Source organism: Lepidochelys kempii, chromosome 23, assembly GCF_965140285.1.
Source record: "Lepidochelys kempii isolate rLepKem1 chromosome 23, rLepKem1.hap1, whole genome shotgun sequence".
NCBI lineage: Eukaryota > Metazoa > Chordata > Testudines > Cheloniidae > Lepidochelys > Lepidochelys kempii.
In genome coordinates, this window is record NC_136402.1 from 1,303,114 (window position 1) to 1,330,353 (window position 27,240).

The 27,240-nt window shown below is 69.4% G+C and overlaps 2 protein-coding genes across 2 annotated transcripts; both read right to left on the reverse strand.

The window, feature by feature from the left end:
• Window positions 1-410: 410 nt before the first annotated feature.
• On the reverse strand, window positions 411-15,694 carry MAP3K10 (mitogen-activated protein kinase kinase kinase 10). Its single transcript, XM_078849962.1, is given in 13 exon segments — window positions 411-1,302; window positions 1,945-2,114; window positions 2,116-2,310; window positions 2,312-2,534; window positions 2,867-2,979; window positions 3,831-3,969; window positions 6,541-6,663; window positions 7,669-7,851; window positions 11,056-11,296; window positions 11,559-11,734; window positions 11,818-11,966; window positions 12,140-12,320; window positions 13,385-15,694. Coding segments are annotated over 13 exon segments (2,970 nt in total). The 5' UTR covers window positions 14,091-15,694; the 3' UTR covers window positions 411-931.
• Window positions 15,695-15,770: 76 nt separating this feature from the next.
• WDR87 (WD repeat domain 87) lies at window positions 15,771-27,166 on the reverse strand. Its single transcript, XM_073322383.2, has 5 exons — window positions 27,089-27,166; window positions 26,485-26,658; window positions 21,465-24,358; window positions 20,446-20,765; window positions 15,771-20,204 (listed from the first exon to the last, which is right to left on the reverse strand). Exons 1-5 carry the CDS (start codon window positions 27,164-27,166, stop codon window positions 18,160-18,162), a joined length of 5,511 nt encoding a protein of 1,836 aa, XP_073178484.1. The 3' UTR covers window positions 15,771-18,159.
• Between the last annotated feature and the right edge of the window lie 74 nt (window positions 27,167-27,240).

Below are 27,240 nucleotides of genomic sequence, written 5' to 3' on the forward strand. Positions count from 1 at the left end.
GAACCCAGGTGTCCTGCATCCCACCCGGCCCCTCTGGGGGAACGGCGTCAAACCCAGGGCAGCCTCACTCCGTCCCCTGCCCTGCCGAGCCAGCTGCGCCCTGGGCAGCGAGCAGAAACCTGGGCGCAAACCAGCCTCTGAACACCGGGTGCAAAGCTGAGGGGGCCATAACCTCTCTCCGCGCCCCGGCCCCCGTCACCAGACTCCTGGGTTCCGTTCCCTGTTCAGGGGGGGCTGGAGGCCAGCAGGTAAAGAAGGGGAGAATGGGACTGACGAACTCCGGAGGGGCCCAGCGAGAGGGGTCCCCATCTGAACAGTCCCCATGCCCTACCCCAGAGACGGCTGCATCTCAACACCAGATGAGGGGGGCCCTGGATAAACAGCTCAAGTCCCACCCCAGAGGTGGCTGCATCTTGGTGCCAGGTGAGGGGGTCCCTGTAAGCACTGGAGGGCTCAGCTGCACGCACGACACCTTGGGCTGGAAATGAGGCCTGAAGGCCGCGAGTTAATGAATAAGTTCACGGGGGACAAGCACCCCCTGCTGGCTCAGAAAGGGTCTTTTTTTTTTTTTTTTTACAAACACCACATGGAATTTAAATAGGGGTGGGGGTTCTTAACCCCCCAATCAATAAATACACATGCTCCCCTCCCCCACAATTCCCTTCCCAACCCTGCTTCTCTGGGGCAGCAGCTTCTCCCACAGCAGAACCTTTGGAGCGGTTGGTGGGTGCGGTGGGATCTCAGCCTGCTGAGGGTGGGGAATGGGGTCAGCAGCAGAGTGGGGGATGGTAGAGCAGGCGCACAGTAAAGAGGCTGGTCCATCCAAGAGGCCCCCCCCCGCCCCCAGGTAGGTCTGGTGCCCCACACCGGCTGTGGGGGGGGTGTACATTCATGGGTGGTTCCCTGGTCTCCGGGGGGGCGCAGTGCCAGGTCAGTGGGACATGTCGGCGTCCAGGCTGCTGGAGTGCAGTGCCCCCCCACAGAGGGGCACCGTGCTGTCCTTGCTCTGACCCTCCATGTCTATGTCCAGCAGTGTCTGGCGGGCACTGGCGGGGTCCGGTGGCTCCCCGCCGACTCTGCCCTGCTCCCCCTGCGTCTCGCACCCGCTGCCCGGGGACGCGCGGTGAGTCCTTCCGAAGGAGACGAGTTTCCAGGGGTCGAGGCGGGAGCGGGAGGGCGAGGGGCGGGGCCGGGGCGCGAACTCCAGGGTCTTGGGGCGCTCCACAGCCGGGTCCTTCTCAGGGGGCCTGCGCCGTGCCGGGGGTGGGAAGAGCGTGGGGGGGTCCAGGGTCTCCTGGGAGCCTGTGGGGAGGGGGGAGGAAACCATCTTAGCTGGCCTGGGTGACTGCAGCCCATTAGCCCCCCCAGAATCCCCCCATAAAGCCCCCCTCAACCACAGGCCCCCTCCCTCCACCTCACAGTCCCAACTCCTCACACCGCTTCCACCCCCCCCCCAGCACCACTCCCCAGACACCCCACCCAGGCCCTCCATGGGGAGCAGGGAGCCCGGACTCCTGGATTCGACCCCTGGCTCTGGCAGGGGAAGTGGGGCCTAGGGAGTTGGGGGAGGGATGAGAAATGAGGGCCCCAGGGACCCCAGAACAGCCCCGGGACCTGGGAGCTGGGGACCCCAACAGGCTGGTGAGGTGGGGTGGGCTGTGGTGGGGCATGGGTGTGATAGACGCAGGGATGGGCAGGTCAGCGAGGGGGACGGGGAGGCAGGGAGGGGCTGGGGGAGTGAGGAGGGGGTTGGGGAGGCAGGGAGGGGCGGGGGGTAAGAAGGGGGTTGAGGTTGGGGGTCAGGGAGGGGCTGGGGGTGAGGAGGGGGTTGGCGTGGAGGGTCAGGGAGGGGCTGAGGAGCGGGTTGGGGGTCAGGGAGGGGCCGCGGGGGGCACGACCCCTGTATCATGTTGCTCAGGGGGGCACTGGGGCACCCCCACTCACCGGCCGTGGGCGCCCCCTGCTGGCTGAGCGCAGCCTGGCGCAGGGCCCCGTCTGAGGGCGTGCGTCGGTGCCCGCGGGTCACCACCTGGGCGGCCGTCACGTGGGTGGGCGTCAGCGACTGGCGCGGGCCCCTCTTGAAGCTCTCGGCCCGGAGGTCCAGCAGGGGGTTGTGGGCGGGGGGGGCGCCGGGGGGGGGGCCCCGTGGGGCGGGGGGCCGGGCCGGGCGGCTCCTCGGCCGCGGGCAGCAGGGACTTGGTGGAGTTGCACTCGCAGAGGGAGGAGAGCGAGAGCAGCGTGAGGGAGCTGGGGGGCCCCTCGCCCCGCCGGGAGCGGCCCCCCCCGCGGGAACGGGCCCCCCGCCACCTCCCGGCCCAGCTCCAGCAGGTCGCTGCCCAGCCCCACGGAGGCCAGGACGGAGGCGCAGCCCAGCAGAGCCCACTCGCTGCGCCCGTGGGGCCCGGCTCGGTGCAGGCCCTCGGCGCCAGGGGGCAGCTCGTCCGTGGGCCCGGGGGCTTGGTCCTCGCCCCCCGGCAGGGGGAGGGGCGGGTAGGGGGAGTGGGGGGTGCTGCCCTCCGCCTCCGCGTACTCCTCTGGGGAGAGACAGACAGACGGACAGACGGACAGGGGTCAGCGCCAGGGGAGGGGCACAGCGACCCCCCCATCCCTTGCCCATGGGCCCCTCCTGCTGGGCCTTCGCCCCCCATCTCCCTCTTCTGGGCCCTGGCATCCCCTGGGGGGCGTCGGACTCCTTGCCCTGAGGCCTCTAAGCCAGCCAGGCTCCAGGGTGCTGGGCTGGGGGGTGGCTAGCACGGCCCCTCGCCCCACGGCTGGAAGCACCAAGCCCCCCTGCTACTTCCCCCGACATGCCCCCCCCCACCGCTGCCCTCACGCCTCGGGGCCTGAGTCCCGCCCCCCCACGTACCCATCTCCGTCAGGCTGGCGAAGCCCCCTGCCATGGGGGCACGTTTCGGGGACTTGCCCAGGTTGGGGGCGCTGGATGACCACTGCTTGCTGCCCTCGCCCAGAGCCTTCAGCCTGCGCCAGGAGAGACGGTGAGACGGCTACGAAGTGAGTGCCCCCCCGTGCCACCCTGCCGGTGCCCCTCGCTCCCGACCCGCAGCCCCCGCCAGCCCAGCCCTGGGCCCCCCCAACCCTGCCGGTGCCCCTCGCTCCCGACCCGCAGCCCCCGCCAGCCCAGCCCTGGGCCCCCCCAACCCTGCCGGTGCCCCTCGCTCCCGACCCGCAGCCCCCGCCAGCCCAGCCCTGGGCCCCCCCGTGCCACCCTGCCGGTGCCCCTCGCTCCCGACCCGCAGCCCCCGCCAGCCCAGCCCTGGGCCCCCCCAACCCTGCCGGTGCCCCTCGCTCCCGACCCGCAGCCCCCGCCAGCCCAGCCCTGGGCCCCCCCGTGCCACCCTGCCGGTGCCCCTCGCTCCCGACCCGCAGCCCCCGGTAGCCCAGCCCTGGGCCCCCCCAACCCTGCCGGTGCCCCTCGCTCCCGACCCGCAGCCCCCGCCAGCCCAGCCCTGGGCCCCCCCAGCCCTGCCGGTGCCCCTCGCTCCCGACCCGCAGCCCCCGGTAGCCCAGCCCTGGGCCCCCCAACCCTGCCGGTGCCCCTCGCTCCCGACCCGCAGCCCCCGCCAGCCCAGCCCTGGGCCCCCCCAACCCTGCCGGTGCCCCTCGCTCCCGACCCGCAGCCCCCGGTAGCCCAGCCCTGGGCCCCCCCAGCCCTGCCGGTGCCCCTCGCTCCCGACCCGCAGCCCCTGCCAGCCCAGCCCTGGGCCCCCCAGCCCTGCCGGTGCCCCTCCCTCCCGACCCGCAGCCCCCTGCTAGCCCAGCCATGAGCTCCCCGCCATCCAGCCGGTGCCCCTCACTCTCTGGCCCCATACCGCTCCTCCCCACCGAGCCGCTCCTTCTGCAGCGTGGAGCTGGGCCCCCACGTGCGCCCCTTCTTCTTGTTGCCCCCCAGCTCCTCCTTCTTCAGCCCCGCGCTGCGGCCCCACGTCTGGCTGCCGTCCACGGGCGTGACTGCAACGAGGGGGTTAGTGGGACGAGTCTCCCGCACGGCAGTTCATCGGGACCCGGGGGGCGGGAGGGGTTTCTGGGCTCAGTACCCCTCCCAGTAGGAGCTATGGAGGGGGGGGAGCGGGGAGATGGCCGGGGGGCGTCTCCCCAGGGTTACCGCCCAGTGCGGGGGGAGGGGGAGACATTGGCTCATAACGCGCCAGTTCTTGGGTCTGGTCCTGGTTCCTGGATCCGGGACAGGAGCCGCAACCATTCCCCGGCCCAGTCGGGACCAGCCCGCACAGCCGGCCTCGGGGCAGCCCCACAGGGTGCCTGGCCTGAGACCTGGGCAGCAGAGACCCAGCAAGGGAAGGAGGAGTCATGGCAGAGCTGGGGGGCAAATTCACACGGATGGTCCGCAGGTGTGGGGGGGACTATGGAGGGTGATGGGGGGCTACGGGGGGTAATGGGGTACTCACGGCGGGTGGCCCACAGGCAGGGTCTGGGGGGGCTATGGAGGGTGATGGGGGGGAATGGGGTACTCACGGCGGATGGCCCACAGACAGGGGTTGGGGGGCTATGGGGAGTGATGGGGGGGAATGGGGTACTCACGGCAGGTGGCCCACAGACAGGGGTTGGGGGGCTATGGGGAGTGATGGGGGGGAATGGGGTACTCACGGCAGGTGGCCCACAGACAGGGGTTGGGGGGCTATAGGGAGTGATGGGGTACTCACGGCAGATGGCCCACAGACGGGTTGGGGGGCTATGGGAGGTAATGGGGTACTCATGGCGGGGGGGGCTATGGAGGGTGATGGGGGAATGGGGTACTCACGGCGGATGGCCCACAGACAGGGGTTGGGGGGCTATGGGGAGTGATGGGGGGAATGGGGTACTCACGGCAGGTGGCCCACAGACAGGGGTTGGGGGGCTATAGGGAGTGATGGGGTACTCACGGCAGATGGCCCACAGACGGGTTGGGGGGCTATGGGAGGTAATGGGGTACTCATGGCGGGGGGGGCTATGGAGGGTGATGGGGGAATGGGGTACTCACGGCGGATGGCCCACAGATGGAGGTTGGGGGGCTATGGGGAGTGATGGGGGGAATGGGGTACTCACGGCGGGTGGCCCACAGACGGGGGTTGGGGGGCTATGGGGGGTAATGGGATACTCACGGCGGATGGCCCACAGGCAGGGTCTGGGGGGGACTATGGGGGGCGATGGGGGGGAACGGGGACTCACGGCGGATGGCCCACAGGCAGGGTCTGGGGGGCTATGGGGGGTGATGGGGGGGAATGGGGTACTCACGGCGGATGGCCCACAGGCAGGGTCTGGGAGGGCTATGGGGGGTGATGTGGGGGAATGGGGTACTCACGGCGGATGGCCCACAGGCAGGGTCTGGGGGGGCTATGGGGGGTGATGGGGGGGAACGGGGACTCACGGCGGATGGCCCACAGGCAGGGTCTGGGGGGGCTATGGGGGGTGATGGGGGGGAATGGGGTACTCACGGCGGATGGCCCACAGGCAGGGTCTGGGGGGGCTATGGGGGGCGATGGGGGAAAACGGGGACTCACGGCGGATGGCCCGCAGGCGGGGGTTGGGGGGCTATGGGGGGTGATGGGGGGGAATGGGGTACTCACGGCGGGTGGCCCACAGACGGGGTTTGGGGGGCTATGGGGGGTAATGGGGTACTCACGGCGGATGGCCCATAGGCAGGGTCTGGGGGGGCTATGGGGGGTGATGGGGGGGAACGGGGACTCACGGCGGATGGCCCATAGGCAGGGTCTGGGGGGGCTATGGGGGGTGATGGGGGGGAACGGGGACTCACGGCGGATGGCCCGCAGGCGGGGGTTGGGGGGCTATGGGGGGGAATGGGGGGGAATGGGGTACTCACGGCGGGTGGCCCACAGACGGGGGTTGGGGGGCTATGGGGGGTAATGGGGTACTCATGGCGGATGGCCCATAGGCAGGGTCTGGGGGGGCTATGGGGGGTGATGGGGGGGAACGGGGACTCACGGCGGATGGCCCATAGGCAGGGTCTGGGGGGGCTATGGGGGGCCCACAGACGGGGGGTTGGGGGGCTATGGGGGGTGATGGGGGGAACGGGGACTCACGGCGGATGGCCCACAGGCAGGGTCTGGGGGGGCTATGGGGGGTGATGGGGGGGAACGGGGACTCACGGCGGATGGCCCGCAGGCAGGGTCTGGGGGGGCTATGGGGGGTGATGGGGGGGAACGGGGACTCACGGCGGATGGCCCGCAGGCAGGGTCTGGGGGGGCTATGGGGGGTGATGGGGGGGAACGGGGACTCACGGCGGATGGCCCGCAGGCAGAGTCTGGGGGGGCTATGGGGGGGAACGGGGACTCACGGCGGATGGCCCGCAGGCAGAGTCTGGGGGGGCTATGGGGGGTGATGGGGGGGAACGGGGACTCACGGCGGATGGCCCATAGGCAGGGTCTGGGGGGGCTATGGGGGGCCCACAGACGGGGGGTTGGGGGGCTATGGGGGGTGATGGGGGGAACGGGGACTCACGGCGGATGGCCCACAGGCAGAGTCTGGGGGGGCTATGGGGGGTGATGGGGGGGAACGGGGACTCACGGCGGATGGCCCGCAGGCGGGGGATGATGATGGGGCTCGCAGGGGGGCTGGTGCCGTTGGCTCCGGTGCCTTTCCGCTTGTCCAGGGTGGGCGACGCCTGCACCGTGATCTTGTGTTGGAAGCCTGGGGGGAGAGAGGCCAGGTCAGGCCCCGAGCCCCAGCCCCCCTGGAGCCCCCCAAGGCAGCGGTTACAGCGGCGGGCGCCCTGCACTGCCATAGATCTCCCCGAGCAGGTTCGGGGCCCCGACTTCTGGCAGCCTGACACAGCGGGCAGGGCAGGGCCGGTGGTTATGGGGCATACGGGGGATATGGGGAGTAAGGGGGGGAATATGGGGCATATGTGGGGAATATGGGGCATACAGTGGAGTTATGGGGCATACGGGGGGTTATGGGGCATACTGGGGGGGTTATGTGGTGTATGGGGGGTTATGGGGCATACGGGGTGGATATGGGGCATAATGGGGGGTTATGTGGTGTATCGGGGTTATGGGACATATGTGGGGATGTGGGGAATACAGGGCGGAAATGGGGCATATATGGGGCATACGGGGAAGTTATGGGGCATACGGGGGGTTATGGGAGATATGGGGCATACAGGGGAGTTATGGGGCAAATGCGGGGGTTATGGAGCATATTGGGGGGTTATGGGGCATACGGGGGGTTATGGGGCATATGGGGCATACAGGGGAGTTATGGGGCAAATGCGGGGGTTATGGAGTATATTGGGGGGTTATGGGGAGTATGGGGGGAATATGGGGCATACAGTGGAGTTATGGGGCATACAGGGGATTATGGGGCATATGGGGCATACAGGGGAGTTATGGGGCAAATGCAGGGGTTATGGGGCATACAGGGGGTTATGGGGCATATGGGGCATACAGGGGAGTTATGGGGCAAATGCAGGGGTTATGGGGCATGCGGGGGGTTATGGGGCATACTGGGGGTTATGGGAGATATGGGGCATACAGGGGAGTTATGGGGCAAATGCAGGGGTTATGGGAGATATGGGGCATACAGGGGAGTTATGGGGCAAATGCGGGGGTTATGGGGCATACGGGGGGTTATGGGGCATACGGGGGGTTGGTGGTGGTACAGGAAGTTGCTGAGATAACCGGCCTACGACTTTACCCAACCAAAGGGCCACTGGAGGAGAGCGCAGCTCCCACGGTGCCGTGATGTGACCCGGTAGTAACGAAGCCGGGAGAAGGCGCCAGCCCGGGAGCAACTGGTTCCGCCCAAGGCTGGGTGACGCCTCAGCTGGGCACCAGAGGAGCAGAAAACAAGGGACCAAACGGGCGTCAGGATTTCGGTCTAATTGGTGGACAAACGAAGGCGGCTGGATTATTCCACCCGTCGCCGGTTTGGGGCCCGGCCCAGAGGCGCTGGGGCTCCGGGCGGCTGTGCTGGGAGCATTGCGGCTGCGACACCAGCCCCCGGGCCCTCCCCGCTGAGCACCCCCTGGGTCCAGGGGAGATCCCTGTGACGAAGCGGGACTGTTCTTAATGTGTCCTCTGAACAGTGTGGGGGTGCCTCAGTTTCCCCTAGGCAGTTCTTAAGTCTCTAGGGGGTAGGATAAGGGTGTATGATCATTGCAGAGCCCTAGAGGGCAGGTGTGTGCGGGGGTCTGGACACAGACAATGGCCAACACCCTGTTTCCTGGCCACTGATGGCCTGGGCCCTTCCCCCCCTGCGAGGTGAGAGCTGAAGGGTTGGAGAACAAAGGAATCAGGTGACCACCTGGCCCGGGGAAAGGGACAAAGCCCAGAGCAGGGGGGCTGGAGGGAGTTTCAGTTTGGGGCTGGCTGGGACATGGAGTGAAGGGCAGACGTGGTTGTCTGGCTCACTGCCCCCCAAAATGGACCCAGCTGAGGGGTCCTGTTCTCTGCACCTACAAGCTCTGTGTTAGACCATGTTCCTGTCGTCTAATAAACCTTCTGTTTTACTGGCTGGCTGAGAGTCCCGTCTGACTGCGAAGTTGGGGGGCAGGACCCTCTGGCCCCCCAGGACCCCGCCTGGGCGGACTGGCTGTGGGAAGCGCACGGAGGGGCAGAGGAGGCTGAATGCTGCGAGGTCAGACCCAGGAAGGTGAAGCCGGGGGAGCTGTGTGTCCTGCAGACAGGCTGCTCGCCGAGAGGAGACTCCCCCAGAGTCCTGCCTGGCTTCGTAGGGAGCAGTTCCAGAGCATCGCCCGGGGACCCCGAGACAATCCCAAAGAGAGTGGGGAGACAAGAGGGCCTGGCCAGCTCTGCTGGCCCGAGCAGGACCTATGCAGGAGGGGGACCTGACCATGCCAGCCAGACGGCATCCCTATGCGGGTTCCAGAGCAACAGCTGGCATGGCCAACCTGCCCGCCCAGAGCGTCCCCTGTGGCCAAGCTGCCCCGGATCCTGAGGAGATTGGCTAGAGCCCCATCTCTCCTCTCCCACCCGTGTCTGCGGTGGCCACGGCAGGAAGGTGACTGTCAGTCTCAGGGGCGTAGCTGGGCTGGTCCCCGGATGTTAGAGACGATGGGGGAGGAGACGTCAGGAGCAGAGCTCTGCCAAGCTCGTCTCTCACCAACAGGAGCTGGTCCCCCCCACAATCTCTCTCGCCCCTGATTCAGAACCGACCGAGAGAACTAACCCCCTCAGCAAGAGACATGCAGTGTGATGGGGCACTGGCCCCACCCTGGCCTCTAAGGGGTTACTCGAGGCCTGGGGAAGTTGTGCAGGAGGCAGCCAATTTGAGAGGGGCTGAGAGAAACAGCCAGTCAGGGCCCGGCAGGCCCATATAAGAAGAGCTGCAGGGCCAGGCAGGGCCAGTGACCCTTTGGAGCTGCAGGAGGCAGGGTGGGCAGCCGGCAGCCTTGAGGGAGCAGAGCCGCTCGCAGGGACCGGGGGCGCGGGCGAGAACTCCTGCCTGGCTGCTGGGATTTGCAGGCTGATGCAAGGGCGAAGAGGGTGGTGGGCCGTGGGGAAGTGGCCGGACAACTGGCTGCCATCACTGCTGGGGAAGTGGCGGGATAGCTGGACTGCAGCACTCGCGCCTGGAAAGGAGGGGTGCAGGGCTGGGGGGCTGCATGACAGAGGATGCTGTGGTCCTTGGAGTGATGTGGGTCCAGGAGTGGATGTGACAGTGGGCGAGGCACCATTGGGTGACTGTGTGCCAACCTGTGGGGCTAATCCCATGGTGGGGGTGGGGGGTACCTGAGGCCAGGCTGAGGTGGTTGTTTGGCACAGGAGGGCTGGTGGGGGTGCAGGGGGGCTGGTGGGGGGCAGGGGTTGCAGCAGGTACCTGAGGGGAGGCTGATGTGGCTGGGAGCCACAGGGGGGCTGGCGGGGGCCACAGGGGGGCCAGTGGGTACCTGAGGGCAGGCTGATGTGGGCGGGGGGCCCGGGGGGGCACGGGGGGTACCTGAGGGCAGGCTGATGTGGGCGGGGGGCCCAGGGGGGCCCAGGGGGGGCACGGGGATACCTGAGGGCAGGCTGATGTGGGCGGGGGGCCCAGGGGGGCCCGGGGGGTACCTGAGGGCAGGCTGATGTGGGCGGGGGGCCCAGGGGGGCCGGCGGGCGGCCCAGGGGGGGCACGGGGGTACCTGAGGGCAGGCTGATGTGGGCGGGGGGCACAGGGGGCCGGCGGGGGGCACAGGGGGGGCACAGGGGGTACCTGAGGGCAGGCTGATGTGGGCGGGGGGCCCGGGGGGGCACGGGGGGTACCTGAGGGCAGGCTGATGTGGGCGGGGGGCCCAGGGGGGGCACGGGGATACCTGAGGGCAGGCTGATGTGGGCGGGGGGCCCAGGGGGGCCCAGGGGGGGCCCAGGGGGTACCTGAGGGCAGGCTGATGTGGGCGGGGGGCCCAGGGGGGCCCGGGGGGTACCTGAGGGCAGGCTGATGTGGGCGGGGGGCACAGGGGGCCGGCGGGCGGCCCAGGGGGGGCACGGGGGTACCTGAGGGCAGGCTGATGTGGGCGGGGGGCCCAGGGGGGCCGGCGGGGGGCACAGGGGGGGCACAGGGGGTACCTGAGGGCAGGCTGATGTGGGCGGGGGGCCCAGGGGGGCCGGTGGGGGGCCCAGGGGGGGCACGGGGGGTACCTGAGGGCAGGCTGATGTGGGCGAGGGGCACAGGGAGGCACAGGGGGGCCGGTGGGGGGCCCAGGGGGGGCACGGGGGTACCTGAGGGCAGGCTGATGTGGGCGGGGGGCACAGGGGGGCACAGGGGGTACCTGTGGGCAGGCTGATGTGGGCGGGGGGCCCAGGGGGCACGGGGGGCACAGGGGGGGCCCAGGGGGGCACGGGGGGTACCTGAGGGCAGGCTGATGTGGGCGGGGGGCCGGCAGGGGGCACAGGGGGGCACGGGGGGCCAGCGGGGGGGCCAGTGGGGGGTACCTGAGGGCAGGCTGATGTGGGCGGGGTGCCCAGGGGGGCCGGCGGGGGCCAGCGGGGGGGCCAGCGGGGGGGCCAGCGGGGGGTACCTGAGGGCAGGCTGATGTGGGCGGGGGGGCCCAGGGGGGCCGGCGGGGGGGCCAGCGGGGGGTACCTGAGGGCAGGCTGATGCGGTTCCCGTCCCGCAGCTTGAGGCGGCTGCGTTTGAAGTGGCCCTTGCGCCCCTTGACCCGGGGCCGCTCCTGGTGCAGTTGGTCCATGAGCAAGTGCAGCTCGCGCTGGACGATGTCGATCTCGCGGGCGGCCAGCTCCTGCTCGCGCCGCCGGAGCTTCTCCTCCTGCGTCTTCTGCTCCTGGGCCGCCCGCAGCAGCTCCTCCTCCCGGCTCCGCAGCTCCTGGGGCACGGGGGGGCAGAGTGTGGGGCACGGGCCGGCACCCGGGAGGGCCGTGGGGCGGGCGGTAGGGGGGGTCCCAGGAGGGATCAGTGGCTGGGGGAGCTGTGGGGGGATGGGAGGCGACCCAAAGGGGGGCTGTGCCATGCACGGGCAGTACGGGGGGGTCCCAGGAGGGATCAGTGGCTGGGGGAGCTGTGGGGGGACCGAAGGGGGGCTGTGTTGGGGGGGCTGGAATCCGGGAGGGTAGGGGGGTCCCACTGACCTTTTCCTTGGTGCGCAGTTCACTGAACATGTGCTGGATTTCCAGCTTCCAGTCGTCCTGCAGCGAGTGGAAGACGTCGAGGGCCATGGAGAACATGGCCGAGTGCTCGATGGCCACCAGCCGCCCCAGGATGCTCCCGAAGGGTGGCCGGGCGTGGGGGTCGGGGTCCCAGCACTCTGTGGGGAGAGAGAATCAGCCAGGCCCAGGGGCACCCCCAGAGCCCCCTCCCTCGCACCCCCCGTCTCCCCTGGGCACTCACCTGCCAGCAGGCGGGCGAAGGGCTCGGGGCAGGTGGAGGGAATGGGCAGCGTCAACTTGTTCATGGCCACGCCATAGGCCACGGCCAGCGCGTCGATCTCCCGGTACGGCACCTCCCCGGTCAGCAGTTCCCACAGCAGCACCCCAAAACTGCAGCACAGGGACAGGCTGGGCTGGGGGGGGTGCCGAGCATGGGTCTGGGGGTTGGGGTGACCCCCCCATCCCACCACGCTGTGAACCCCCCTCCCCCAGCCCGTTGGGATCCCGCCCTCTCCCTCGTACTGATCCCCACTCCCCGCGGGCCCCCCGCTCTGCCCCGGCACCTCCAGACGTCGCTGCTCTTGGAGAAGCGCGAGAGCCGGATGACCTCTGGCGCCATCCAGGCGTAGGTGCCGGCCGCGCTCATCTTGGTCGTCCTGTGCCACTCGCGGGCCAGCCCGAAGTCCGTGATCTTCAGCGTGCGGCCGCCCAGCTCCCCGTCCTCCATCTTCTCCAGGATCAGGACTGGGGGGGGCAGGAGAGTGAGGGGGGCGTGAGGGGGCACCCACAGGGAGGGGGCACCCCCTGACTGGAGTACGCCAGGCTGCCATGTCCCTTGACTGCCCCTCCTTTGCCAGGTCAGGGGCCGGGGGAGGGGTCTGGGGCCCCCCTTGCTGCACCCCTGCTGGGGCCCCAGGGCACGGACTGGCTGGCTCAGGGGAATGGGGCAGGGGCCTGTCCCCACTAGGGGGCGCCGGCTCCCATCCGGCCCCAGGGCAGGGACTGGCTGGCTCAGGGGGGCAGGGAATGGGGCAGGGGCCTGTCCCCGCTAGGGGGCTCCGGCTCCCATCCGGCCCCAGGGCAGGGACTGGCTGGCTCAGGGGGGTGGGGAAGGGGCAGGGGCCTGTCCCCGCTAGGGGGCGCCGGCTCCCATCCGGCCCCAGGGCACGGACTGGCTGGCTCAGGGGAATGGGGCAGGGGGCCTGTCCCCGCTAGGGGGCGCCGGCTCCCATCCGGCCTCAGGGCACGGACTGGCTGGCTCAGGGGAATGGGGCAGGGGGCCTGTCCCCACTAGGGGGCGCCGGCTCCCATCCGGCCTCAGGGCACGGACTGGCTGGCTCAGGGGAATGGGGCAGGGGGCCTGTCCCCACTAGGGGGCGCCGGCTCCCATCCGGCCTCAGGGCACGGACTGGCTGGCTCAGGGGAATGGGGCAGGGGGCCTGTCCCCACTAGGGGGCGCCGGCTCCCATCCAGCCTCAGGGCACGGACTGGCTGGCTCACAGGGGCAGGGAATGGGGCAGAGGGCCTGTCCCCGCTAGGGGGCTCCGGCTCCCATCCGGCCTCAGGGCACGGACTGGCTGGCTCAGGGGAATGGGGCAGGGGGCCTGTCCCCGCTAGGATGCCAGTCCCATCCTGGTACACCTGCTTTCCTGCCAGCAGCTGTTCAATGTGTGAAGTGAGTTTGGCAGGTCTCAGTCTGTTACCCAGTGGTGTGGGCCCCGCCCGCATCCCAGGGGCACCCACACGCCCGGGGAGTCAGTCCTGGGGGGCCGGCGCTGCCCCCCGCCGGCCCCTCGCCCGGCACTCACTGTTGATGGATTTCAGGTCGCGGTGGATGATGGGCACCACGGCCTCATTGTGCAGGTAGTTCATGCCGCGGGCGACCTGCACGGCCCAGTTCACCAGCACGTCCGGCGGCACCTTCCTGCCGGCCAGGGCTCGGCTGAGGGGGCCGCCCCGGGCGTACTCCATCACCAGGCACAGGTTGGGCGGCTGGAGGCACACGGCCTTCAGGGCAACGATGTTGGGGTGGTGCAACATGCAGAACAGCCGGGCCTCCTGCCGGACGCTCTCGGCCGTGGCGCCGATGTCCTCGTCGGGGTCCTGGCGCGCCGCCTTCACCGCCACCTCCTCCCCCCGCCACGCGCCCTTGTAGACCTTCCCGAAGCCCCCCACCCCGATGATCTCGTCCAGCAGCAGCTCCTGGAAGGAGATCTCCAGCGGCAGAGGGCAGGGCCCGCACGGGGGGCCGCTGGCCACGTAGTCACAGGGGAAGACGCCCACCTTGCCCTCGATTTTCCCCGTCCACCAGCCCTCGTCTCCCGAGACGGTGGAGTCCTGAGAGAGCACCTCCACCAGGTCGCCGCGCCGCAGCGTCAGCTCCTCTTCCGCCGCTGCCTCGTAGTCGAATACGGCCGTCCAGAAGGGATGGGGCTTGTGGCTCCAGACCCCGCCGCTGTCCTCTGCCCCGTCCCCGGCCTCCTCGCCCGGCAGCGCCTTGTGCCCGGCCTCCATGCTGGGCCCTCCGCGGGGACGGCCGGCCTAGATCGCCGACGGCTGCTGGGACATGCTTCCTGGCTCCGCGCTGGGACAGCCGCCCGCCTTTGCCGGCCCCGGGACTGGCCCCCGGTGCGCGCTCCCAGCTCTGCAGCAGCATCCAGAGCTCCCAGCCCGTCGCCCCTTGGCTGCAGCCCGGCGGGCAGGGGCCGCAGGTGGGTGGGCGGCGCTACGGACTAACCCCCGCAGCCCAACGGCGCGGCTGAGAGCGTGGGCCTTCCCCCGGCCGGCCACGCCGACCCCCCGGGAGCCTGGCTGGGGACCCCTGCACCTCTCAATGGCGCAGCTTCCCTTTGAAGCGAGGGCCCGGCGCGTCCGGCCTTTGCATCTCTGGGCGCCGGCTCTGCCTGGCCGCGGTGCTGAGCGTCGGCCGCGGACTCGCTCAGAAGAAAGGAGGCTTTATTCTTTCTTTGAGGACAGATAAATAGAGGACCCGCCCGCGCGGACAGAGAGCGGGGGCCCAGGCTACACCAGGGACCGGCTCGGAGCCCCGGCTCGGGTCCGGCTCCGCGAGGCTGGAGGCACCCAGCAGCCCGCGGGCGGTGGGTGACCCGGCGCCGGGGGGTCAGGGCACGAGGGCTCCAGCCGGCGAGGTGGCAGGACGGGCCAGCGCCGCTCACCCGTATGTCACCGGCTCAGGGGCCCGGGCTGGCGGGCACAGGCCAGACCCAGCTGGGACACACCGACTTCCTGCCACCCAGCGGCTGGCAGAGCGTCCTCCTCACCTGCTCCCGGCTGGCGCCCCAGCAAGGCGCACCCACGCCTGGCCCAGCCCTGGCCCCAGCTCGCTGGCTCTCTGCGCGCCCCGCGGGCTGGAAGCCCGCCCAGCAGCACCCCACGGCGGGAGGGCGGGCGGAGGGGGGCACCCCACGGGGGGCACCCCACGGCGGGCGGGGGGGGCACCCCACGGCGGGAGGGCGGGCGGAGGGGGGCACCCCACGGCGGGCGGGGGGGGCACCCCACGGCGGGAGGGCGGGCGGAGGGGGGCACCCCACGGCGGGAGGGCGGGCGGAGGGGGGCACCCCCCGGCGAGCCCCGCTCCCTTCTCAGCTCGCCTCTGTCAAGCCCGCAGCCTCATCGCCGCAGGGAGCTGCCAGCTCCTCTCTCGGGGCCCCCCCGCGCATCCTCCTCTGCGGCACCGGGGGGCGGGGGGCCGGCGGGGGTCAGTCCCCCTTTCTACCCCCCACCTGGCTTTGCAGCGGCCAGCGCCTCCCCCCCCCCGGAACTGCAGCGCCCGCTCACCCAGCCGGAGATCGGGGTGCAGGGGGGCCCTGGCGGGGGGACGCCGCCCCCCCTCAGCGCATCGCCCCGCTCCGGCGCCTCCCCGGCCCGTGCCAATGGTGTCCGCGCGCTCCGCCGGCCGTCAGCTGGTCTGGGGTGTCCAGGGACCCGGCGAGCCGCCCCGGTGCAGGCTGGGACTTGTAGTTCTCGGGGGCCTTTGGGGCGGGGGGGCGGGGGGAGGTTGGGGAGCCCAGCCCCCGGCTGCTGCGCCCCTGCAGGGAGCCCTGGGCCAGGTCGGGCAAGTCGCCTGCTCTGCGCCCAGAGAGCCCGGTGCCTTCGCTGGCCCCCGGCACTGCCCCCCCCCCACCGCTGGGCCTGCCAGAGCGCCCAGCCCATCGCCCCTCGGCTGCGGCCCACCGGCCCCCGCACCCCGGAGCCGCCGGCGTCGGAGCCTCCCCCCACACCGGGCGCCGCGTGCCGGGGTCAACGCGAGGCCCCTGCCACGCCCCGGCTGCGGGGGGCAACGATCCCGAGAGTTGGGGTCGAGAGGAGCGAGCTGGCATGTGGGCGACTTGAGGGGCATCCCACGGGGCGCCCTGCCCTCCGCCGGCCTCCCCTGCCCGCCCAGCCAGGTTCACCAGACGGCGGCCGCTGAGCTACGTCACGCGCGGATCCGGGGTGTGGAGGGTCGCTCAGCTCAGCCCCAGCGCTGGAAGGAAACCACGGGTGAACAGCAGTCACGGCCCACCCCAGAGGTGGCTGCATCTCGGTGCTGGGCAAGCGATCCCTGTTTAAACAGCTGCTCCCTCCGCCAACCCCGAGGCAGCTGCAGTTCCCCCTTAGGTAAGTGCTGCCTGGGCCCAGTCGCTGAACAGCCGCTGAACAGCTGCCACGTTCCACCCCAGAGGTGGCTGCATTGCAGTGGCTGAGAAAAGCACTGTGTATTGTATGACTGCTTCTGGGTATGACAGTAGCACCCAGAGGTCCCGACCGGGCTGGGGGCGCCCCGGTTGTGCTGGTCACGGCACAGCGTGAGAGACGGTCCCTGCCCTGAACAGCTCAGTGCGTCGGTATCCTGTGTGCCGGAGGAACGAGCCCAGGGCAGATTTTCTGGTGTCTTAGCAACAACGAGGCAGAGCAACGTGCTGATTACAGGATCATTGTTCTCGCCACACGGAGGTTACCGCAGCCGCAAGCGTAGAGGCCAGAGGGCCTCCCGGGTCCTGCCATCCTGCCCCCCAATCTGTTCCCAGCCCACGTGCGGCAGAGCCAAGGAGAGCTTGCTGGTCTCCGTCTCCCGGGCCCCCCAGCGGTACCGCTGGCTCTCCCGTGGCCCTGTCCGGAGGAAGCAGGCACCGGGCACGCTGTGGCACCTGGTCCTGCTTTCCCTGGCCTGGGGACGCCCGCGGGAAGGGCAGCTCGTGAGCCCAGAGGTGTGGGAGGCTGGCCGGGCACTGGGCCGGAACCCAGGAGACCTCGGGCTGGTCCTGGCTCTGCCACGGCTCTGGCCTAGCGTTGGGCAGAGCGCCATGCAGAGCATGGGGGAGGGGGACTGGAGCCGTCCAGAGTCACACGGGGCGTCAGCAGCGGAACCAGGGATGGATCCCAGGCGTCCTGAGTCCCAGGCCTCCCCTTGTTCCACCTGGCAGCACTTTGGGGCAGAGCCTGGGCCCCCCGGCACATCCTAGCTGGGGCTACCCCAACCCACGGGTGTCCCAGAGGGAGGTCTCACTGCCAGGGCTGCCCTCTGGGGCTGGGGGCACCCGAGACAGGTCACTGTGGGGGCCCCGGGCGCACGGCAGGCAGGCGTGACTCTGGAGCGGTCCCTGGCGGGGCTGCTCCCACCCAACCCCCTCTGGCTGTTTCCCTGTCAGCCTCCCTCCGTGGCAAACCAGCCCGACGGGTCCGGCAGCCGGCTCCAGCCTGCTGGGTCCCAGCACCCAGCAGTGGGGGTCAGGCTGCTCCCAGCGGTGGCACTGTGAGGGCAGAAACTATGGGCGGGGGTGGCTAGGGAAGCCCAAGGGCAGCAACTGGGGGTGTCTGGAGATGGAGGGACAGACATAGGGGAGCCCAGACACACACAATGGGGTGGGCTAGGGAAGGAATCAGCTTCCTGCCCGGGGGCTCCACCTGTGCCCCGTGCTGAGCTATGTGGGGCTGCCGATGGGACCTTGCCGGGTGGGTGGGGCAATCCGTGCTGAGTTGGGGCCCCGGGCCGGCCACACCCACAGCCACCCCCAAGGCCAGAGCCAGCGATCCAGCCTCAGTATTCAAAGAAGGATCCAGGGAGAAAATTCTTCTTTCTGCCCATCCTTCCCCGGAGTCCAGCCAGCCTGTCACCCCGCGCCAGTGTCCATCCATAGAGCCTGGGCAGCTCCAGCCGTGGGCCTCTGCCTCTGGGCACCGCCAGCCTCCCGGCCCGGGTACCCACACCCAGAAGAGCGGGGTGCTGTCGATGCCACAGCGACCCCCTCCCCCGTTGCTGGCTGCGGGAGGCAGCTGATCCACGCGGGCAGGGCACCCGGCGTATCGAACACGAGAGTCAAACAGCAGCCGCGTCTCCTGGGGCCGTGACGTGGCACCAGCTTTATTACAGACTTGGCTCCGAACGCAGGCGAGGGGCGGCTGGAGCTGGCCCTCCGGGCAGGGGTCGGAGCCACCTTGCGCCGCAGGGTCCCCTGGGCCCCTCTGGCCCTGGCCCTGCTGGGGCGGCGCCGGGGGAGCAGCGCTGGGCTGACTCTGAAGATAGAGCCGCTGGCTCACCAGACAGGCTCTGCCGCGGGTCAGGCCCTGCCCTTCCAGCCCCTCATCCCACCCCCACGTGCAGCTGGGGCTGCTGGCCCTGGCCGACCTGCGGCGCCACCCTCCAGGCCAGGGCCACGCTCCCGAACCGGGCCTCCCCCCGCGGCTGCAGGGTGTGCACATTATTCTGGTAGCTCAGGGGGATGACGCCGTGGAAGCTGGGCGGCTCGGGCGGGTCCCGGGGGGCCCGGTGCAGGATCTGGTAGAGGACTCGCTGGCCCAGGGTGGCCTCGCTCTGCCCCTGCGCCTCCCACGTGACCTGGGCCATGCCGGGCAGGGCCTTGCCCCCGTGCCGGTCGGCTGCCCCCAGCTGCCGGATCAAGGCGCGGCTCAGGGGCCGCTGGAGGCTGTAGAGCTCGCTGAGCCGGTGGAAATGCTCCCACCAGGCCGGGGAGAAGGGCCCGTGGCGCTGCTGGAGGGCGAGCAGCACCCGGTAGAGCGCCAGGAGCTTGTCCTCGCTCGGCAGTCGACGCTCTCCCACCTCGGTCCTGCTGGCGCCGGCGGCCGGCGGCCGGTCCGGCAGGTACAAGTCGACCTTCTCCCACCGGCTGTCCACGGGCACCGCCTCCTCCTGCTCTCGGGGCCTCCCGGCCCCCGGCTCACGCTGCTGGAGCCTCTGGTGCCGGGCCTGGGCTCTGCCCAGCTGCAAAGCCGGGGGCTGCGTCTTGCGCCAGGCCTCCTCGCCCTCCCTGGGCGCGGCCAGCTCCAGGCTGGACTGTCCCGGCCGGGCCACCTGCTCCCACCAGGCCCACTCCTGCCCCATCCTCTCGGCGCTGGCCTGCAGCCGGGCCCAGGCAGACGCCAGCAGCTCCTTGGCCAGGCCGGGCTCGGGGCTAGCCTGGGCCTGGAGCAGCTTCGTGGACACGGTGGCCTTGGGCAGCTGCTGCCTGGGACTGGCCAGGAGGGCGCAGAGTGACACTGCCCTGCCCAGGTCGTCATCCTCCTCTCCCAGCACCTGGGCCGCCATGGCCAGCGTGGACTCCAGCGCCACCCTGTGCTCCACGGAGGGGCACTGCCCGAGGGCTTGGAGCGGGCCCAGCAACTCGGCCGGGTCGGTGCTCTCCAGCCTGGCCGGGTCGGCCAGGGTCTCCAGCAACGGCTGGATTCTCCGCCAGACCTGCCCCTCGGCCCCCCCAGGGACCGCCCCCGGGCTGCCCCGGGCCAGCTCTTCCTGCTGCACTGCCGGGGCCTCGCACTCCCTGCCGCCCGGCACCTGCTCTGCCCCCTCGGCTGGGGCCCCCTCAGCTGGGGCCCCCTTGGCCAGGCCCCCTTCAGCCCTTTTGGCCCAGGCCCCCTCGGCCTCCTGGGCCAGGTGCGTGCCCAGCCTGGCCACCAGCTCCTGGGCAGCCGAGGAGCTGTCGGGCAGGTCCCAGAAGACGGAGCTGCTGGACTTGCCGAGGCCGCAGGAGCTGCGGTGCTGGCCCAGGGCCAGGCGGGCGGACGCCAGCAGCTCCTGCAGGGTCCTGCGGTCGTCGGCCGAGGGGGCGACGCGCAGGGTGAGCAGCTTGCAGAGGTCGTCGCGCCAGCGGGCGCTGTCGGCGCCGTACTGGCGACTGGGGTCGATGAGGAAGGGGTCGGAGGACTCGGGGCGCATGGCCTGGGCCAAGGGCTGGCTCGGCTGCCAGGACAGGGGCTCGCCCGGCTGCTGCTTCTGCAGCATCTGCCTCTTGAGCATCTCCTGGTAGAGCTTGGTGCGCGGGTCCTGGCGCGGGCCCAGGGGAGCCTGCCTCACCCTGGGCAGCTTCACCGTGGGCACCTTGGGGGACAGGCCGCCCGGGGTACCGGTTGGGCGCTGCTGTTTCTCCGCCTCGCCGCCGGGGCCCAGCCCCTCGCTGCCGGGGCCCAGCCCCTCGCCGCCGGGGCCCAGCCCCTCGCCGCCGGGGCCCAGCTCCTCGCCGCCGGGGCCCAGCCCCTCATCGCCGGGGCCCAGCTCCTCGCTGCTCGGCACCATAATGGGGGCCGTGAGCCGCTGGGCCCTGGGCTGGATCTGGGGCAGCTTGTCCTCTGGCGGGCTCTGCTTCTTCGTGCCAGGGGCATCTGTGGCTGCACCTGGGCGGGGTGGAGACGGGGTCAGACTGGCAGTGAGGGGGGGCACCCTGACACTCAGCCCTCCCCCCCAATGGCAGGGGGTGCCCCCCTGGCAAGGCCGGGCCTGCAGACACGCCCTGCTCTGGAGAACAGCGCGCCCCTCTGGCTGCTGGTGAGTGTGAGGGAGTGTCCCTTTGCCCCCCCCGGGGCTCCAGTGGGGGGAGAGAGGGGAGTTGGCCCCCCTGGCTCCAGCTGGACGTACCAGAGCTCCTGGGCAGCTGGGTCTGCTCAAAGAGCTGCAGCCCCTTGGCCTGGCCCTGGGTCGGCTCCACACCACCTGCCTCTGCGGCCAGCAGCTCTGACGCCTTGAGCCATTGGATGCCAGGTCCCTGGCCCCTGGCCCTGGGCTCCGGGCACTCGTCCGCCAGGTGCAGGTTGTCCGTCAGCCTGGTCTCCACTTGAGCCAGGAGGATCTCCAGTTCTGTGACGCTGAGTGGGGCTGGTGCCCACCCCAGCCCCTCTGCCTCAGGCCCTGGTGGCTCCAGCCCGTACGGCACATACACCCCGCTGATAGTGACGGGCCTAGGGCAGGCAGAGCAGAGAAAGCGGGGTGAGGGGCATGGCGGGGGGAGCCCAGCGCCAGCCTGCATCTGATGTCACTCGAGGGTGGGTCTAACTTGCTGGGACCCCATCCCCTGCCCGGGTCAGTGCGGAGTCCCAGTCGCTGACCGCGGGAGTGGGGCTAGGAAAGCCAGCCCGTCCTTGCACGGTCTGGTGGAGTCGCTCCGCTGCTTTAACGGGCCCAGGCACCAACCTGCAGCAGCCATTGGCTCCCCTCGCCCTGCACGTGGGGTTACGGTGGCTTTCTGCTCCATTTCTGCTTCCCAACTTCCAGGTCCTGTCCTGCCCTGTGGGCACGTAGAGCAGCCTCAGGGCTGCTCTAACTCACATTCACCCCACGGGTCCTGGGGGGGGTGGGGCGGAGACTTGCCACAGTGCAGCGTGACCCAGCTATGGCCCTGATCCACCCCTATGATCCCAGGGAGGGGAGACAAAGAATAGCCACAGTGCAGCACCCTCCAGCCACGCTCCCGCCCTGCCCCACCCCCTCCACTGGGGGCTGGGAGCAGGGACCTCATGCCAGCCCCACACCACCTGGGGAGGCTGGTCTGCAGGGGGATTCCCGCAGGGCCGGTCCCGCCAGCGCTTGGCACAGAGGGGCCTGAGTGTGACCGAGAACCGGGGGGCGGAGAGGGAAGGACGGGCCCCGGGGGCACTCACGGCTGCTTCTTGGCAGGCGTGGCCTGCCCCTTGATCGCCTTCCGGAGGACGAACTTGTCGGGGATGCCGGCGACGGCGGTGATGAGCGAGCGGGCCTGGTCCCGCACCTGCCTATCCGGGTCCAGCAGGGCCTGGGCCAGCGGCACCACGTCCCTGCGGCTCAGCAGCTCCATCTCGCCCAGGGTCTCCCAGGCCGCCCGCCGTATCTGCCCGTTCTCGCTGGAGGTGCCCTGGTAGAGGCGGGCGGCGGCCTCGGCCTGCAGCAGGGGGGGCAGCACGTAGGCCTGGCTGATCTGCACCAGGGCGGCCGTGCACAGGCGGTAGCCGGAGAGCGGCACGTCGTCCAGCTGGCCCAGCACGGCCCGCAGGACGGCTGCCAGCGTCAGCTCGCTGGGCTTGTGCCTCAGCCAGTTCTTGGCCGCGATCTCGGCCAGCACGTCCTGGGGCAGCTCTGTGTCCACGAAGGACGTGGGCTGGTCCTGCAGCTTCTGCTCGGCCTTCCCCTTCTCTGCCGGCTCCTCCTGCCACCGGGACGCCGCCGGCTCCTGGACTGGGACTGGCTTTCGCGGCGGCAGCCGCCGGCGCGGGGTCACCTTGAGGGAGCAGTGGAGGTGCGGGGGCGTGCCCAGCGGCCAGAGCCAGGCCCTGATGACGGAGTTGGAGACGTAGCCATCCGGCCTGATGGGCCTCGGCCCCTCTGGCAGGAAATGCTTCTGGAGCTGCAGCGCTGGCTTCCCAGGTGCCTGGGGCTCCTCGCTGCCCGGTGGCTCCACCGGCGAGGGCAGGGGCCTCTTGGTGCGTGTCCGAGCGGGCTGGAAATTGGGAGCGAGCTCCGGCGCCCTGGCAGGGGCCTCTGAGCCAGGAGAGGCACCTCTCTCTGTCTTGGCACTGGCCACCACCCTGGCCACGCTCTTGACCACCGTGACCTCCCGGTGGCTGGTGAGGGCCTCCATGCCTTCGTAGCACTTGGACTTCTCGCCCGCCCAGAGGTACCTGGGCACAAAGACCGTGTCGAAGGACAGGAGGAAGTTGGGGAGGAAGGGCAGGGGGTCCTCGACTACGTCGTCCCCCACCCTCCGGGCAGCCAGCGCCTTGAGGTGCCTGTGGGGCAGGTACTCCAGGCAGGAGACGAAGTAGATGTTGGTGCCGCAGCCCTCCAGCAGGTCACCCCGCAGGCTGGCGAAGCAAACACAGCTGAACTTCAGGCTGGTGTCGAAGTCCACCAGCAGGACGCCCGTCAGGGACCACACCCGCACTGAGCCATCCGCGGCCCCCGTCAGCAGCAGCCGCAGCGGGTGGCAGTAGTCCAAGGAGGTGATGGCACAGGAGTGCAGGGGGCAGGTCTCCAGCCAGTAAGGGTTGATCTTCCTGGGCACCAGGGCGGCCTGTCTCCAGAGCCTGAGCCGGTTCTGCTCGGTCAGGGCGCAGAGGTAGCCTGGCAGCAGCAGAAGGCTCTGGATCCGGCAGTCGGTGCTGGGGATGACGACCAGGGGCCGGAGCGCCAGCTCGCTGCCCGTCAGGCCCACGTTGGACAGCACAATCCGCTCGTCCGCGCCGTAGGAGCAGAGGAAGTTGGACTCCGGGGAGCAGTAGGACATGTCCGCGCAGGCCGAGAGGCTACACAGGGTGCCCACCGCCCCTTTGTGGATCTGCTGCTCCGCCAGGTGGTGGGCGTGCTGGGAGACCAGGCGCACGTGCCCACTCTGGTGCCCGCTGAACACGAAGCCAGCGGGCTGGGTGCCCAGGCCCAGACGGCAGAAGGCCAAGCACAGCACCTTGTCGTCTCTGTTCTCCGTGGTGCGCAGGATGTACTTGGCCGGGCAGGGACAGGTGGTGGTGTCCAGGACGTAGACGTCGGCCGTCCCCACGGTCACCACCAGCTCCTCCCGCTCCGGGTCGTAGGCGTAGTCCAGGGCCTTCTCCAGCCTGTGGAAGGGCCAGGTGAGGAGGAGCAGCTCCCCAGTGACGGGCGAGAGGAAGCGGGTCACCCCATCCTCAGTGGTGGCCAGGATGCGGGCTCTGCCGGGGCCACAGGTTACCCGGGCCAGCCTGCGCAGGCCGGAGCCGGCGGCGTTGAAGAGCTGGTAGAAGCTGCGCAGGGCATGGAGGGAGAAGCTGTACTGTGACCGGCAGTAGAACACGCTCTCGGTGACGAAGCCCAGCTGGAAGACAGGCTCGCCCAAGGCCAGCCGGCGCAGCGGCTCGCAGGTGCCCAGGCCCCACTCCTTGAGCAGCCCGTCCAGCGACGCCGTCAGCAGGGTGTGCGTGGCCGGGCGGCACACCACGCTGGTCACGGCGCTCAGGTGGGCCTTGAACTGCCGCTCCTGGCACCCCGTCTCCAGGCTCCACAGCTTGACGTGCCCGGCCAGGTCGCCCACGTACAGGTGGCCCTGGGGCCCGTGGGCGGAGCAGCAGGTGAGGGAGACGCCCTGGCTGAGCTGGAAGGCCCGGGTCTCGGCCCGGCGCTGGCAGTCGTAGAGCCGGATGGTGCTCTCGCAGAGGGCCACCAGCGCCCGGGCGTCCCGCTCCACACTCAGGCAGTGCACGAACTCTCCACCGGCCACTCTCACCGCCCACGAGATGCTCAGGCCTGGCACAGGCCCCGGGCTGAAGGCCCAGAAGCTGATGGCGCCGATGGCCCCCGTGACCAGCTCGCCCGTCTCCGGGTTGTAGCACATGCTGGTGACGGAGTGCGGGCAGCGGACGGCCCCGAGGAGCCGCAGGCCCTGGCTGTGGTCCCCGAAGAGCCGCAGGTGCAGGTCATCGCAGTAGGTGACCAGCAGGCGCAGGCTGGGCACGTGGGAGACCTGCAGCACCTTCACCCGCTGGGCCATGGGGACGTCCTTCTCCACCACCGCGCTCTCCTCTGCCATGTGCTGCAGCCAGACCCGGGCCTGCAGGGGCGTGCATCATCAGGGCAGGGGAGCAGAGCAGGTAGGCCGTGCGTGCATGCATGTACAGCGCCTTGCACGACAGGGCCCTGCCTGTGTTCACAGCACATCGCACGACGGGGCCCTATGGATGTGTATGTGTGTGTACAGCGCCTTGCACGACAGGGCCCTGCGTGTGTGTACAGTGCCTCAGATAACAGGGCCCTATGTGTGTACATGTGTGTACAGCGCCTTGCACGACAGGGCCCTATGTGTGTGTACAGTGCCTCAGACAACAGGGCCCTACGTGTGTACATGTGTGTACAGCGCCTTGCACGACAGGGCCCTATGGATGTGTACGTGTGTGTACAGCGCCTTGCACGACAGGGCCCTGCATGTGTGTACAGTGCCTCAGACAACAGGGCCCTACGTGCGTACATGTGTGTACAGCGCCTTGCACGACAGGGCCCTATGTGTGTGTACAGTGCCTCAGACAACAGGGCCCTACGTGTGTACATGTGTGTACAGCGCCTTGCACGACAGGGCCCTATGTGTGTGTACAATGCCTCAGACAACAGGGCCCTACGTGTGTATATGTGTGTACAGCACCTTGCACGACAGGGCCCTATGGATGTGTACGTGTGTGTACAGCGCCTTGCACGACAGGGCCCTGCGTGTGTGTACAGTGCCTCAGACAACAGGGCCCTACGTGTGTACATGTGTGTACAGCGCCTTGCACGACAGGGCCTTATGTGTGTGTACAGTGCCTCAGATAACAGGGCCCTACGTGTGTACATGTGTGTACAGCGCCTTGCACGACAGGGCCCTATGTGTGTGTACAGTGCCTCAGACAACAGGGCCCTACGTGTGTACATGTGTGTACAGCACCTTGCACGACAGGGCCCTATGGATGTGTACGTGTGTGTACAGCGCCTTGCACGACAGGGCCCTGCGTGTGTGTACAGTGCCTCAGACAATAGGGCCCTACGTGTGTACATGTGTGTACAGCGCCTTGCACAACAGGGCCCTGCGTGTGTACGTGTGTGTACAGTGCCTTGCACGACAGGGCCGAGCATGTGTGTGTGCAAAGGAGGGGCCCTAACCCTGCCCCAAGGCCCAAGCATGGCTGTCATAATTGATCATCAATCATCGGCAATCAGTGAGGGGCTCTCCACCCCCAGCCGGCGCCCAGCCAGCGATGAGCAGAACCCGCGGAAATGCCGTCTGTGCTGGCCGATGGGCGCGAGCCAGCAATCGGTGCCCAGCCATTGCCACTCGCCTGGCAATAAGAGCGGGTGGCAGCTGCTGATCCATTCTCAGCGCTGAGTCACTGGCCCTCGGCAGCTGGGTGCGAGCGCCAGCCGAGGCTCGGTGCGTGGCCCCCGTTGGGAATCCCCGTCCCTAGTCAAGGCTTGGCGGTTTAGTGTCAATAGTCGATGGAGCCGCTCAAACTTCTCCACCCGAAGGTTTAGGGTTTTTAACCAAATCAGCTTTTTTCCAAAGGTGAAACTTGGGGGTGAGTTGTGGGGGAATGATCGGGGGTTGGTGACATTTGCCCTTTTTTGCACCGTTTCCTGCATTTATTTTTTCCCCCCTTGCCATCGGCAGTGACAGTGTCTCGGTATAGTGCACCCCACCCTGTTTGTACTGGAGCGGGGGCAATTTCTGCGAAGGAAACGTTTTGAAAATGGTTTGGGGTGAGCAAGGCAGGCAGAGGTTGGATGGAAAACGTGCCTTGTTCGAAACGGTTCCTGCTTCTCCAGCAGCTCCCCTCGCAGAGTCAGAGCCGGGGACGTGAGAGACAAGTGATGCAGCTGCTCCTCTGAGGACAGGACTGGTGGGGAAACCGAGGCACGGGGGAAGTGCCTTCCTGACAGTCAGATGCCAGTTGTCTGACTCCCAGTGTGGGCTGAGCGGGGAGGTCAGGACTCCTGGGTTCTGCTCCGAGCTGGGGGCGGGGAGACAAGTCAGTGGGGTTAGAACAGGGGGCTGGGAGCAGAGGGCCCTGACCACAGCATTTCAGGCTCCCCCAGCCGCTTTCCCTGGGGCAAGGGCAAGAGGTGGAGGACGCTGCCCCCCATGCGGCAGATCGTGGTGGAGGGCATGAGGGGCACCAATCCCCCAGGCGCATCTCAGGTGGGGGGTCTCACCTGGTCCTGTTTCACCCCCGGACCTCCCCAGGAGAAGCAGACGAAGATGTTGGCGGTGGCAGTCGGGTAGAAGCAGATGCGGGGCATGAGGTGAGGGTGGCGGCTGGCCCGGTACACAAGGGAGGGTCTGTCGCTCAGCAGCACCGGCGTCCCGGGCGCCGCCTTGGGCAGCTCCTGCGTAGGAAGGAGGGACAGTGAGGGCGATTTGCCCTGGTGCCTGTGACCGCAGGTGCTGCCGGCTCCGACCAGCATGGGGCTGCCACCTTGGGGGCTGAGGGGGTGCAGGTTATTGCCAGCGATGGAACCCCAGAGGAGGGTGGAGCAGGAGCCCCCCCGGCCATGGCACCTCTCCCCTGGAGAACCTGGCAACGTCTGTCACGCTCAGGGCAGCTCTCCCTTCTCCGAGCGACAGGCTCAGGCTCTCTGCAGACCCAGGCAGCGTTGTTGGAACCAAGGCCCAAATCTCGCTGGAAGGGGGGTGCGGCGTCTGTACATCAGCCGGCTGCTGGGGTGTCTGCCTGGTTCTATGGGTGCATCTCTACAGGAAAGGAGCAGTGTGGAGCAGTAAATGGCCCCCCGCTTCTCCCAGCCCTCACCCCATTACCTTTGGCATCTGCAGCTTTTGGGAGATCTGAGATTTCAGGTTCTTCCATGTGGGGATGATCCTGGCAGCTCCCAACATGGTAGCGCTGGCGGGGGGCGGCTTATCCCGCGCGACTGCAGAAGCCAGGAGGTGACGTCGGGGAGAAGCAGCAG

Coding starts and splice junctions, on each gene's coding strand:
- WDR87 (XM_073322383.2), bottom strand. CDS start 27,166: ATGTTGGGAGCTGCCAGGATCATCCCCACATGGAAGAACCTGAAATCT. Junction 26,659..27,088: donor AAAAGCTGCAGATGCCAAAG/GTAATGGGGTGA, acceptor CTTCCTACGCAG/GAGCTGCCCAAGGCGGCGCC. Junction 24,359..26,484: donor CGGGGGTGAAACAGGACCAG/GTGAGACCCCCC, acceptor ACGCCCCTGCAG/GCCCGGGTCTGGCTGCAGCA.